At 40.1% G+C, this 15,166-nt stretch overlaps 2 gene segments (V, D, J or C); both read right to left on the bottom strand.

The window, feature by feature from the left end:
- Nucleotides 1-3,051: 3,051 nt before the first annotated feature.
- On the bottom strand, nucleotides 3,052-3,597 carry LOC102017278. The segment is given in 2 exon segments: nucleotides 3,052-3,386; nucleotides 3,512-3,597. Coding segments are annotated over 2 exon segments (420 nt in total).
- A 10,081-nt stretch (nucleotides 3,598-13,678) lies between these two features.
- LOC102016956 lies at nucleotides 13,679-14,730 on the bottom strand. The segment is given in 2 exon segments: nucleotides 13,679-14,424; nucleotides 14,577-14,730. Coding segments are annotated over 2 exon segments (489 nt in total).
- Nucleotides 14,731-15,166: the final 436 nt, after the last annotated feature.

The following is a 15,166-nucleotide window of genomic DNA, read 5'->3' as shown; positions in this document are numbered from 1 at the left end:
ATTGCTTTTGCTATTCTGGGTCTCTTCTGGTTCCAGATGAATTGAAGGCATGTTTTCTCGAGATCCCTCCAAAGACACTTCCTCAGTGACACACCTCCTCCAACCAGGCTCCACCTCCTAACAGCCTCCTCAGGTGTGAATGCATCCACTGATAATACAGAACCCTCATGACCAGATCACTGTCCCAAACCCCTCCCATGGAACACATAAAACTTTGGAGGGATATTTTAGCCCAAACCATAGCAGTAACACTTATCTAACAATTTTTAAAGATTTAAAAGACATTCATGTCTAAAGGAGTGGATAGCATGAAGTTAGCCCTAAATGGAAATATAAGCTCCCTCAGGTTAGGGATTTTTTTCTGTTCTCTTCTACTGTCTACTATATCTTCAGTTTCTGGAATGGATCTACCAAAAAGAAATTTGTGCTGAATGATAGAACGGTAATTTTGTTCCAGTACTGAGAGTCATATTTTTATCATTCACTATTCTGTGTGATACTACTGTGGTAGACATATGTTATTATAAATTTATCCAAACCCATATGATATAAAGGAAAGAAATTATCCCTACTGTATACCACATTATTACACAGTTTTCCCAGCTGTGACAAAATATCTGAGAAAACCATCTTAGGGGAAGAAAGATTTATTTTATCTCATGGTTTCAGATGTTCAACCTACAGTTATCTGGTTCCCTTGCTATGGGCCTGGGATTAAACAAAACATCATGCCAGAAGACCACAGAGGACCGAAGCTGCTTGCCTTCTGGCAGCCAGGAAGAAGAGAGAGGGAAATAGGGAAAGAGGAAGAGGCAGGGACCTGATATAGTCTCCAGTGTCAAACCGCATGATTCACTCCCTTCAACTAGGCACCACCTTCTGTTCTATCACCTCCCAGTAATACTTTAGATTATAATGTCATCAGCGAATCAATCCATTTAATGAAGTTATAGCTGATACTACACAATTACTTCCCACAAAGCTCACTAGTTGGCAACTAAGCCTTACCACATGAGTTTTGGGAAACATTTCAAATCCAAACCAAAACATTCCACCCCTGGACCTAAAGACTCCTGTCAACCTAATAATACAAAGTATACTCAATCCACTTCATTTCCAAAGTCCAAACAGTGCCAGATTGCTGAGATGTCCAAATCCAAAATCTTCTAAGAGACACAAGGCAAATGCTTAGCTATGAGCTCTTATAAAAATCAAAATGCAAGTTACATACTCCCCAGATAAAAATGGCACAAGATAAACACTCACATGCCGAACAGGGGAACTGAAATAGAAAAGAATTAGACCAGACCAAGAACAAAACTCAGCAGGACAAATATTAAATATAGATTTGTTTCTCTAGTGAACTCTAGCTGATACAGTACCTTTCCTCTCTAGTTTGCTGTAACCTAAAACTACTCTAAAAAATTGTCACTAAAAAAGAATGGAAGGTTGTAAGTATAAGATGGCTGGATCAAAGATAGATATGAAGAACAGAGGTAATATCATTAGAAATGGACATACATATGCATGGAAAATATGCAGAAAATATAAATGATTTAAATATACTAAATAAAGCTCCATCTGATTCAAAATGAAATGAATCATTTAATAAAAAGGAATATTAACTAATGTGCAAAGGTGTAAAAAGGTTGATAATACACAAGGTTTGGAGGAAAGAGATATTCTGCCTAATTAGTGTCACTGATGGTGTAATTAGTGGTAGCTCTTAGGTGACTATTTTTGAACCACATAGACTATGAAGGGTAAGTCCATTTCTTAAATAACATATTACTTCCCTAAATTGAGTAATTAAACGTTATCTTTATTGAGGACAATCGAGGACAATCACGACAATCTTCATCTATTATAATTTTTTCTTTCCTTACATTTTAGCAAGTTGCTCCTCAATTCATTAAAGACATTTTCAGTTTTCTTCTGGCTTTGGAAGATGAGTATTTTTTATTTGCTGTGCCAGCTGCAGTGGAGAGCGGGACGGTCTGTTAATTACACATTTTTCTCCACTTGATCCACTTCTTCATCCACTCCCTTTCAAATACCTTCAACACACACACACCATCCTCTCCAGTGATTTGCAAGCAACCACAGCTTCACCCAGTGAGGGTGCCCAGGATGCCCCATGCGTGTTTGTCCTTGGTGGGTTTCCTCACTAGGCCCAGGTTTCCTCTGGTCTGTGATACTTGCTCATCCTCCGAACTTGTACTGATTTCACTGCTGTCATCTTCTTCTCTATTCTCTGTCAGTCTATGTCCTGTAAGTTTGTTTACTGTCTTTTTAACAATAGTTCATGAGGATAAAAGATAAAAATATATACTTCACCTCCCAGGGGCCCTGAAAACTAACTTATCTGAGGCTTTCTTACAAAGCCAACTATTTATGTACTAGTCATAGGCACTCCTCATTTAGACATGAACCATTTCTTTAATCATGCTTTTTGCTCTCCTTTCCTTTTGAATGTCACTTCGTGCCCACCTTCTGATTCACCAAAAAAGAAACCCTTCCTCCACTTGATGAAAGTCCCTGTCCTCTCTTAGCATTGTTGTAGTGTGTAAAGTTCTGCTCTCCTTTCTTCTCTCCCCTTTTTTCTCTATTAAGAATCCCAGGGTTTGGAGGAGGGATTGTAGCTAGTTTACTGTTTCTCAGTCCTCATTCTGGTAGGGAAGACTGTGAGGATGCCACTTTCTCTAGCACATTTAGCTGCCTAAAAAATGTAAGGACAGCAAAATTTTCCAGGATAGCTGTAACTAGATGTGGGGCTGGACTGTGTCTGCAAAGATAAACAGAAAGACCACTCGTTGTATACATGGTTTTACCTTGCAATTACTTTGCTCTTGTGTAAGGAACTATTGGTGTCAGATTCTATTTTCTGTGGTACTAATGAAGAGCTGTATGCAGGTGATATCTACTTCTTGTCTCCTCTGGATATTTGTATGGTGTTACATCAATGAGAGAAACAGAGTGTACACATCACAGTCTTTGCAGAAAAGAAAATGATCTCAGAACCAGACACCCAGCAGCCAGGCCCCTTGCTGCTCAGAGTTTGTGCTCGGCTCCCCCTGCAGTTCCTGCCACTGTGTCACGCAGAGCACAGTAGTACACAGCCGAGTCTGACGCTTCCACTGAGGCTTTCTCCAAGTGGAAGGAGCTGGCGGCTTTATCATATGTGGCTTCAAAGCCTTTGTTGCTTCCCTTCTCCTTGTCCTTTGTGGCTTTCAGGAGGAGGTGTAGACCTTCTCCGGGGTACTGCACATACCAGAAAAGTGTAGGGTACCCTGAGGTTGTGTAAGTGCAGTTTATGGTCAGCACAGCCTCTTCTGGGACAGTAATTTGGCCTTCTGTCTGTGTCACTGAGTCTGCATAAGTCCTTCCTAAGGGAAAAAAGAGATCTGTGTCACTTTGGGGATACAGCTCCTACACAGACAGGTTTATTGTCTAAATTAGACATTTTGCTGACATCATAGGAATCCAAATTTTTAAAGGCATTTTTACTCACCACCAAGTATGAAGAATATCACAGTCACGAAGCTTGGGCAAATGTTCATCTTGAGAGTGTCACCTAAACGTTTTCGACTTAGCATAGGGAACTGCTGAAGTCCTATTAAAGGATGAGGCTAACCCTACAACTGGCACAGAAAATGAGCTTGTGCTAGGAACCTGCGCCCCCTGGTGGACAGAGACAAACATGGAGTGAATGTTTTCCCTTCAGACTCCTAAAGGTCAGGGATGTCCTCATTTCTAAACTCATTTATAAAGCACTTGTAGGTATTCAGGTGGCCTCTGGCTACATGAAAGACCTTTTTTGTTTGTAGGAGTCACCTAACACATAAGTGCTGTTATGGTTTGGGGGATATTTTGCAAGGGGAACAATATAATAGAGGGCACATATTTTTTTTGTTTGTTTTGTTTTGTTTTGTTTTTCTCCGGTACCGGGAACCAAACTCACGACCTTGCGCTTGCCAGGCAGGCGCTTTGCCGCTGAGCTAAATCCCCAGCCCCGAGGGCACATATTTTATAAGATTATTTATAATAGTCACCCAAAGAATGATATACAAAAGAGCGCAGGAAATCTGTCCACACACTAAGACCAAGGGAACTAGCTGAGGACTTGGATCCCACAGAAATGTCCTGCATGAGTCCTAGAGTTCATAAAAGTGCCTCCCACAAGTCCAACTGTAGGACTAGAGCCCATAACAATATCTCATGCAGGCCTGTTTCACAGATCTGCGCTGGAAAGCCCAAAGGTCAGTGGTGGAATCTAGGAAATCTGTGCCAGTAGGATGAAGGGTCTGTGCTAGCAGGCTGAGGGATCAGCACTGGACCCAGGAAGCGACCCGCGAAGTAGGAACCAGAGCTCCCTGAAAAGCACCACAGCCATCCTCAGCAACAGTGAAGTCCTGAACTCCTCCCATGGTGAAGACAGCTGAGTTCCCATCAGGAAAGCCAACATAGCAAGTTTCTCCAACAGACTGGCAGTGCACCATCTTCCCCTCTAGAGCCAGAAAGCAATGCTCAAAGTGAGGACCAGAGCTCCCCCAAAGTGAACCAAATCTATTCTCAGTGCCAACAAGGTCCCGAGCTCCTTGGAGAATGAAAACAGCCAAGTTCATCAGGAAAGCCAGCATGACAAGCTCCTCCAGCAGAACCAACAGCTCCTTACAGCTTCCACCAGCTCCAACAGCCTTTCTCAGCTCCCAACAGCCTCACTTCCTCTTCTCCAGTTCTACCTCTTATGCTGCTGGCAACAATCCTCAGGTGGGCCTCCCACACCCAGCACCATGCTTACTCAGTTCAGCTGGGGGTTGTAAGTTGACCTCCAGTTGTCAATCCACTACAAGCGCTTTAGTAGTGAATCCCAGGGTCTGTATAGCTGAGAAGATGTCAATTATCTTGAATATTTTAATACATGCCTTGATAGTCTCATATATCTGTTTTGGCCAACCTCTGAGATATTAAAATATCGTGAGAGGGTTGCATGAAATCATAGGTTGTACAGAAAGTCATTACTGAGTTATTCTGCTTCTCAGCACTGGTCACCAACAACAGCAGCGACTGACACGTTTTGTTCATGTTTTCACTCACATTTTTTCAATCTATGTTTGTGAAATGAAATAAAAATAGTGAATAGGTGGTTACTGAAGAATCACTGTTATTTGAAAGGCTATATTTTCTCTATTGAAAATAATATCAATAGTAATGAATGCTATCTTTTAATAAAAGCTTTTCCAGGGGAACAGTCGTACTATCTTTTTCAGTACAGCACAGGGGATTAAACCCCAGGATGTTTTACTGCTGAGCTCCATCTTCAGCTCTTTCATCTTTCATTTTGAGACAAGGCCTCACTGAGTTGCCCAGGCTGGCCCTGATTTGTGAGCCTCCTGCCTGGCCTCTTGGGTAGCTGGGATTACAGGCACGCCCCTCCCGTGTTGGACTGAAAAGTCATTGTATTTCATCAACAGTTAAATACCGCTGGATCTCACACTTATTGAACATTGTAAATATGAACCCTAGACAAAAAACCATGGTTGAATCCCTGTGGAGTGATCTGATGTTCATATCTTACTCTTTCCCTGCTGCACTGATGCTGAGTTAGTGTGAACAGCTATACAAATCAGGCAAGAGCTGACAAGGCCTCAAGCACACTTTTCATGTGGATAGGAGCTTAGCCCGCTCTATTGTCTGGAGTTCACTGGTAGCAGATTCAGATAAGGGAACTCACGCATCCAGGTTCAAGCAGTGAATAGTCTCTTAGATAAAGACTTAGGGAAGGAATTCAGGTCCAGAATGGTTTGGTTCACACCTCCACCTTCCGCATCACATTATCAGAACATGACCCAGAACTGTGCTAGATAGGAATCTGGAAAATCAGCTACAAATTCTATTCTGATATATGGGGTGAGTGAACAATAAGTTAAGATGATGCTAGGCTGTAAAAAGTAGTACAGAACACAGTTTCAGTTTTAAGGATGAAAAGAGTTCTAGAGATGAATGATTGCACAACAGCATAAAGTACTGAATGACACTGAACTACACATAAAATTGCCGTGGTGTTCAACTTTTTTTTTATTTTTTTATTTTTTTTTATTTTTGTGTTCAACTTTATATGGGTACATTTGTCACAAATTAAAGCAGTTTAAAATTGGCTTAAAGATGCTTCTTTTTAAAATTTCTATGCATACCTCTGCCTTCCATACCCAAATGTAAGAGGTTACAGTGCAGGATCACGTGACAGCAAACCAATGCTATTCTGACTTTAGCGCATGGGAAAGTTGGGTTATAGAGGTGACAGGAGGGTACTGAAGAGAATGAGGATTTCAGCTTGTGGGGCGTAGATTGAGCAGGGCAGCCCTGGAAGTGTGCAAAATGATCCACATAACAGCATTAAACACTTTTGGAGGAGAAGTGAAAAAAAGAGCAAAGAGTGAATTCATTCTCTTTCCGTTCACAGTGTGCTTTGAAGAGTTATTGATACTGATAAAGTGATAAGTATTGATCATTTATGGATAAAGATTGGTATGGGGTAAGCAAAAGTGGAACTTGAAAATTGAGCTCTTGCATGCTAGAGGTTCTGAGAAGGCCAGTGAATACAATGATCTGTAAAAAGGAGCAATGTTTGTCATACAATGCACATTCGGTAACTTTTTTGCATAAATGTGTATATAAGTGAATGATCTTTTTTTAAAAAGTCAAGCTGCATTATTCTGTAAATATACTACTTGTTTTATAGTTTTTTAATCTAAATCCTTACATCTCTGTTCAAGAGTTAATATTTTTATTATGCTCTTTGTAGGTGATGGGTGAAAAGTTAGCTCCATAAAATAAAATTTAATAGTGTAGGATGAATGCATTGCAAATTATCTATAATTAAAAGCTAGAAACTATTAACTACATAAATAATATGATTTATTGGACAATTTTTCTTTGTTTTTGATATCAGTAAAACTGGGTATATTAAAGAAAATTCATTGGAGGATATAGTCACAGAGATGCCTATCTAGGAATAGATTTAGAGAAATTCAATTGAAACTAAAGAAAAAAAACTTTAACATGTAATTAAAGAACATAAAAAGTGCATTATGAATTAAAAAAATATTTCATTTCACTGACAAAAAATAATAAATACATATTTCATATGTTTATATATTCATTAAATGCAAAGCCAGCATTCTAGTTTTTAAGAATTGTTTATTTTCTTTGTATTTTTGTTTGATTTAATAGGGTATTATTAAATAGAAGGAAAAGGGACTAAATCTTTAAAACTTGTTAAAAATAAATATGCACTAGCTATGAAAAAATGCTTGGAAGAGAGTACTGCTGATGAGGAGTGATTTACTCTAACAGATCATAAACTTTACTGTAAAGCCACTTTAAACTGATAGAACTAAATTCAGTGTGTGGAACCATTGTGAAAGCGGGAATTTAACTGATGGAAAAGATGGTGATTACTTTAGAAGAAGAGATTGTCTTGTTTTATACAAATACAGGGGTTTACATCTCCGTAGGGAACAGCCGCCAAATGTCTTTTAAGAGTTACTAATTACTGACCCTAAAGAGGGTTTTTCTCACAGTGAGTATTTCCTCCTGCCGCAACCGTGCTGCCAGGCCCTGGCCACTTCCTGTCTTGAATGCTGGCTCCCTGCTTTCATCCCTGTACAGGAGAGGCGTTTCAGCAGACCCTGAGGTTTTCGTGCCCCTCCCTCCATCAGTCCTCTCACCGTGGCCTCCCTCAGCACACAGAAGCACACCGCTGAGCCACTCAGTTGTGAAGCTGCGATGACAAACCGGATGGACTTGCTGGCTCTCTGGAAACACAAGGAATAGCGACCTTCTGTTGTATTTTGCTGGTCCTAAGAGTCCTGACGAGTGAGGAAGACCATCCCCCGACTGCTGGGCTGCTTGTACAAGAGCAGACCAAAACATGCATCACTGCCATCATTGGTGCAGGACAGGACCACAGCCTCTGTCTCCTGCACCGGCACCGCTGGCTGGGCTTGAGTTACCCTCTCAGCAGTACTGGTTCCTTAAGGAAAAAACTAGAATCAGAGAGCTTAGGGATAAGTGGTGTGCGATAATGAAATTCTGTTCTACCCTTTATTCCTTCAATTCTAGTGAGACACTCTGTAATTGAGTCTGCAGGTCACAGAGGAAACCTCTCCCACTGGAACTCTCCCTGCCCAGCCACACTGAAGCCATCACCAACTCCGGCAGTCTAGGGATCCACTGTTCTTCAGTCTCAGGACTCTGCATTCCTAGGCAAGGCTGACCGGGAGGGAAGAGTTGCTACCTCTGTACAGCAGTATTCTGTACTGTTGCTGCAACTGCTGTGCTAGAGGAGGAAACAGAGGTTTCCAGGCGCAGCGAGTGGGCATAGGTTATGTCACAAGGCTCTGTATCCTGTCTGACCTGTTACCCAGCTCACACTTCCTTCTGAACCTTCCAACTCCTAATTTGGAAACTTAAACCTGAAAGTAAACCTGGGGGTAGTGAAAGGAAAATTGATTTGACTAATTGCTACACCCGGTGTCAGTGCATCTGTGGTAGAACTGGGAATTTGATGTTTGAAAGCACTATGTGCAACAATTTGTGGAGACCATGTAAGGTGTAGTAATTGTACCCAACAATACTAACCATGTTTCAACTGCTGCAATTACAAAACAAAAAGGAGGAATTGATGGAGACCACTATGAAGCAGCCCTGAGCAGGACTTAAATTAACCAATTAGCTTTTTATGTTTACTTGTGAACCTGTCCAAAGCCTAGGCCACTTGTCTGGAAGTGGGTGACAGACCCATAGTAAGTGAATCTCTGTGAGTCACTAACCCCTATTAAAACCTGTATTGGTGGATGAGGCCAGAAAGCTTCAAAGGATAAGACAAGGTCAAAGCCAAGGACACCTGGATCTGATCTAGATAAAGACTATAGCCTCAGGCATCTCACTCCTGGGTAGATTAGCTTAATCCTTACTAAGGATTAATTTAACACCTTACTTGGAGAACTCCTTGAGTGGTTCTGCTCTTCTTGAGTACTCCCCTCTCTTCTTCTGATAACCAAATAAATATAGGCTACATAGAGAAGGTCTTGGTCTTAGCCCTGAGAGAATCTCGAATTCTGTGAGAGGGTTTTGATCCTCCTAGAGCCCTAAAATCATTAAAAAAAGATGTAGTAACCATGTATCTTCACATGTGTATGTGTTGTTTTTATAAGGTACAAATCAGTCACATTACCAATAGAAGTCAAAGCTGTTTATATGAATCACTTTGCCTATTTTTTCCTACCTATGGATGTAACAATACTTCTTAGTTCTGATGTGTGTATGTCCTGTAGCTTATTTTGGAGAAGAAAAAAAAAAAACTAAGTTCTCTTGCTAGAGTTTAGATAAAGCCCTCAGACATTGAATCCCATAATAAAGGTTCCCTTGTCATGTCAGGTTTTGGCAGCCCAACTCCATTTATAAAAGCCAGATTAGGGGCTGGGGATTTAGCTCAGCGGCAAAAGTGCCTGCCTGGCAAGTGCAAGGTCGTGAGTTCGGTTCCTGGTACCGGAGAAAAACCAAAAAAAAAAAAAAGCCAGATTAGACATCACTCTAAACCTTCATACTTTCTCCTCCTTGTCCTCAGATGATTTGGAAAGAATAAATGAAATGTTAAAACTAAAATGCCTGTATCAGGACACCAGTGAACCCTCATGGCCTCTTTAATGCATTTTTCCCTTATCTCCCATGGGCCTTTCCACTTCACAATTACATGTTGTTTGCCTATGAACTGGTCACCAGTAAGAGCACGTAACTTCCAAGCCACACATATCCTATTCTTCTACAAACATAAATAGGTGAATAAACTCATGATACTCAGTCCTTTCATCAGCAGGCCAACAGGCGGCATTTAATCACACTTCACTGTGCCCTGATTCTGGCTGATATGGTCCGAGCACAGCTCCACAGAAAGGTGCTTCTAACCCTGCTGAAATGACCTCACTGGTATTGTTTACTGCCAGCTCAGCAGACAAAATTCAAGGATTGGTTGCATTTTACCAGCTAGTGTGATGTCCTACATCCTTAAATGAGAATTTAAAATCACTTGCATTACACATCCGAGCAGTGCTGTCTCTGTGAACAAGACAGTCCACAGAAAATGGTGCTAGTCTAAGATCCCTGCAATCACATGTTCTTGCCTGAGGCGGATGGCGCATCCATGGCTGCCAGAGCTCTCTTGTTGATGGAACTACCAATGGTCACCTTCTTCTTTGTACCCCCATGTTTGTCATCAGTTTGGTGGCAGAAAGCTGTGTTTCATATCTATTTTATTTTGTTCTCTTACTGATAACATAACTTGCTTAGGTAAAGGCGTTACTTAAGTAACTACAGTAACGCTATAATTCAGCTCTACTAGGGAATTATTAGTGCAACACACAAAAAAATTATTAAATATGCAATGCAGCTGGGAAAATCAGAGTAAATCATCCCCAATTAGTATGGCTAACATGAATTCTGACTAATACAATTGATCTTAAAATGTTAGAAAAACACCTAATGATAAAACTTTAGGATAAAGTTAATACAATTAAACTATATACAGAGTATGATGCAACTTGATTATATAAGTTGGTGTAACCATCTACAGATTGCCATTATTAATTACCCACAAGTGGTTTTTGCATTTTGTTTATTTTGGTTTTTTAGAATCAGAATTCAAATATTCAAAGATATTAACTCATACTGATGAAGTATTTTTATAAAATTATTCAAAAGTGTAAAACATTCAGGCATAAGAAAGCGGGGCAATGGTAGAGGTGAAGATCACCCAGTGCCATGTGCTTCTTCTGTTTAACGTCCAGACAATGCTTGTGTATTGTGTGACTCCACTGACACAGCATTCTGAGAAGAATAGCGTACTAGGGTTTGAGAGGGTTAGTGATGGCTTTGTACTTGGAATCTAAAATGGCTCCCAAAGGTTCACTGTACTGAAGCCTTGGTTTCTGGCGGATATGATTTACCATTCACACTGCATCAGTGGGTTAGTCCACTGAAGAGATCATAACTAGATAACATTATGGGGAGGTAATGAAAACGGGACATGAGACCTAGGTGGAAGGGCTGGATTACGGGGTGAGATACGGGAGCCTAGACCCACTCCTTCACCCCCGCTTTCGGGCTCTTGCCCTTTCTCTCTGCTCTAGTCTATCATGAAGTGAACTGCTCTCCTCTGCCATGCCGTTCTGCCACGATATTTCTGCCTTGACACAGGTCTAAAGCAATGGAGCCGGCCAGCTAGAGACTGAAATCTCTGAAACTGGGAGCCAGAATAAATTTTGCCACCTGAAGATTGATTTAAGTCAGGTTTTCTGTGAACCACAGAAAGCTGACCAACACAAACACAGAGAGTGTGACCACAGGAGGACAGCACAGGAGAGTTTTTAGGTGATGAAACTCTTTGTATCATAACTTCTTAATGGTTTTATGAATTCATACATTGTACTGAAATTCACTATTCAAAGATGGAACCCTATAACAAGGTACTAGTTTTCTACATGATAATTTAAGAATACAATTTTTAAATGCTGAAAATAAAATATTTATGGCTTATATTTTTCCAACTGGACTCTGCCATATAATTTTTTTCATGTAGCCATGTCAATTATAGTAGGTAAAATAATAGCTTCCTAAAAATTAGGTCTTAACCCCAAAACTTGCTGTTACCTTTTATGGAGATATGATTAAGTCATTAAGCCAGTGATAGTTATGTCCTCTCTCTTATAACCTGAAATAAAGCAATGAGATAGAAACCAGGCTTCTTCTCACTCCATTGTCATCCTTGGGAAAAATGAGCGCTCAAGCATCAACCTCCTTCTCAGGAACAGCAGCCAGTGGTGTAGTGAGCACATTTTTTGTATCTAATAGTTGGGCTACAATGCTGACCTTTCTTATTCAGACATTTTATACCTGAACTATTTGAATAAGAACAAGCCAACTAGCTGATAAGTGACACCCATAATCAGCCAAGAAGAATCTTTACACACATCAATCATTAATTTTACCCACCCTTAGGAAGAATATGCACACTCTTAAAATTAGCTCACCCTAATAGAAGTGGGAAAGTTTGGGAATGAATTATTCTCACAACTTTCTTTACACTGATTAATTTACAGCACAAAAAGATAAACCTTTCTAAGAAGAAATTGGTGATAGTAATAACTCAATCAAAACATGAAGATTAGGCAGAAAGACTTATAGCAAGCTATTCATAAGTTAACCACTAATCTAAGTTCCTCTACAATCCACTAACGAGAGTTGAATAAGGTATTTGATAAATACAAACACACACACACACACATATGTATGTATGTATTCTCGGGTATACAGAAAGATAGGTAAGACAGCAATAAAAATTAAATAACTACAAATAAATTTGATGATCTTAAAACAATACAGCTTTATTGAGAAAGAAAGATAAAGAAATGAAAAGAAAAACTTCCGGGGGAACTGAACCCAGGGCCTTCTTACTGAGCCTCAGTCCCCATTTCTTTCCTTTTGAATAAATTGTATTGTGTATACAGCTAACAAGATTACGTTATAGGAAACAAATAAATACTAAAGTGGTCACTATAATGTGCAAATTCACATATGTGTCACCATACACAGCTACTGTGTTATGCATTTTAAAAGAATAGCTAGCAATCTACACATTTAACAAAAACAATACAGAATTTTATTCACTATACTCCTTGTGTTTTACACTGTATCTCCAGACTTGTCAGCCCCACTCCTTCATATCCTTTCACCAAATATTAACATCACATTGTCCAGTCCATAAATATAAATACCACATTTTATATCTTATAAATTTTCTGTATTTGACATGTAGTGATTTATAATAAGAAAAAATAAATGCAATTTTCTAAGGATTCAAAAGTCCATCCATGACAGATTGTGATGTTAATACTAATGGGTTATTATATGAGAAGAGTCTAAATAGCAAACATAACTTCATTTTTTTTATTTTAAAGAGAGTAGTAAAAGAAAAAAAAACATCAGCAACATACCACATCACAAACATAAACAAAACAAAGTAAGCACATTAAAAGTGATACAAGTTTTCAAAACAAAAGGATAGGAATTAATTAGTGATTGTTATATTACATATTTGTTATCTTCAACTACCTTGCTCAGATCCCAGATGTAAGAATGGAAGATTGTTCGAGCCATTAAAGAAAATAAATTACTAGATAAAACATTAGAGATAATACAGAGTTTCACTAGACAAGATGGTAAGAATTCACCATGGTAGTTCCATTGCCTATTGTTACCTTCAAATCAGTTGCTCAGATTACCAGATATAAGCATGCAAAATTGATCAGAACATTAAAAATTTTAAGCATTAACTGTTCCTTTCAATATACCATCAGATATCCACAGTACAGTTATCCCAGCCATTCATATATATAATTTTTTGCCTTCCTTCTTTCTTTTTTCTTCTTTCCTTCATTCCAGTTGTTCCTTCCTTTGAGTAATTTCTTTCCCTTTCCTATCATCTATTATATGTTTTGAGTCTTACTTACTCTTTCAGGTTCCTACACCAGGGAGACAATATGATGTTTACACATGTAGGTCTGATTTATTTTCCCTTATGAGTAAGGTCTCTAGTTGCATCCATTTACCTATAAAAGCTTTGAGTTTATCTTTTTTATAACTGAGTAATACTCCATTGTATCATAAGCCCATTTTTAAAACCTGAAAATCAACACAAAGCACGACTAATTCCCTGTAAGAATCTACTCTACGGAGTATTAGGATTGCTAAACACAAGAGGGCATGAAACTGTTTATTTCCACTATGGATATGAATATCAGAACATCACATTGGTACAATTTAAATATAAACAATAAAAAATAAATCAGGAAAACTATCTGTTAAACACAAGAATTTAGTACTAACAAAATGTCCTGAAGCTAAGCCTTCCTGAATCATCTTGAGCCTGTCAGACTATATGCTTTTTAATGTCTCTGTGATAGTTGTCACTTACAAACCAACACGGTAAATATTGGAAAGCCTGTGCCAGAGGACAGGGCTGGGCCCAGCGCAGGGCCAGGTTTTCGCACAGGCGGCAGGTGCCGACGCAGCAGTGTGCACCAGCTGCGCAGAAGTACACAGCAGAGTCCGCGGGCCGGGCAGCGGTGATGTGCAGGGAGACGTGCCTGGCTGCCTTGTCCATTAAAACGAGGAGTCTTTGCTTTTGGTTTCTCCCCACGTTTGAGCGAATGTCAATGATGAGCTGGGGACCCTTCCCAGCCTCTTGTTTGTACCAGGGGAAGTAGGATGAAGCGCTGTCTGAGTAAGTGCAGTTGATAACAGAGCTGTCTCCCTCCTGGACTCTCAGGGTGGAAGGGTGCTGCTCCACCTGCTCTCCAAGGGCCCCTGTACATAAGGAAAAAACAAAGAAGGTCGTCAGGTCAGTCTCCACAACTCCCTTTTTCGACAGTATCGTAAGAAATGTAAATAAAGCCGGTCTTCTCCCGGGACGTCTAAAGAGCTTCTGTTAATGTAAAGCACCCAAGTCCTCAACTCACAGTTCAGCTGCAGCCACAAGCACGTGAGCAAAGCACCAGTGGACGCCTTCATTTTTCTTCCCAATTGGATCTACCTTAGACTTGCAGTCTCTAGCCAGGAGAGCTGCTTGGTTATCAAGGCGTCCTTTTCTTGCACTCAGCCAATGAGGGAAAGGCTGTGTGCTTCTGCGCTCAGGCTATTCATTTCAAATCCCTGAAAGGAACTTTCCACATACAGCTTCTGCACCAGCTGAACGATACTGCCACCTTGTGGTCACATCGCTAAGCACCGAACTCTGGTTCAATGTTCTCTCGCCCTATGAGGGGCTCAGATAAATGCAAGCAGCAATAAGAGGACGGCGGGGCTGGTTTGATATGCAAAAGCAGTAACGACTGTAATTCCCTTCCTAACGGAATGGAAGGTTTTTACAATCCTATATGATCACCTTCACAGGTACACAGCAAGCATCTCACAACGCTCGTCCCTCTAAAACCACTGCTGACCCCAAGATGAAGTCCCTCCTGTCAGAACAGACAAAACTCAGAGCTTGGAAAGCAGGAAAGGGGCGCTCAGGCCCTGCCTGAGATGTCTGTCAAGGACTTTCTAAAAC

The sequence above is a fragment of the Chinchilla lanigera genome, unplaced genomic scaffold (assembly GCF_000276665.1).
Source record: "Chinchilla lanigera isolate Chin_1 unplaced genomic scaffold, ChiLan1.0 scaffold00149, whole genome shotgun sequence".
NCBI lineage: Eukaryota > Metazoa > Chordata > Mammalia > Rodentia > Chinchillidae > Chinchilla > Chinchilla lanigera.
Note: the sequence above shows the minus strand (reverse complement) of the source record. Positions and strands in the feature narration are given on the sequence as shown.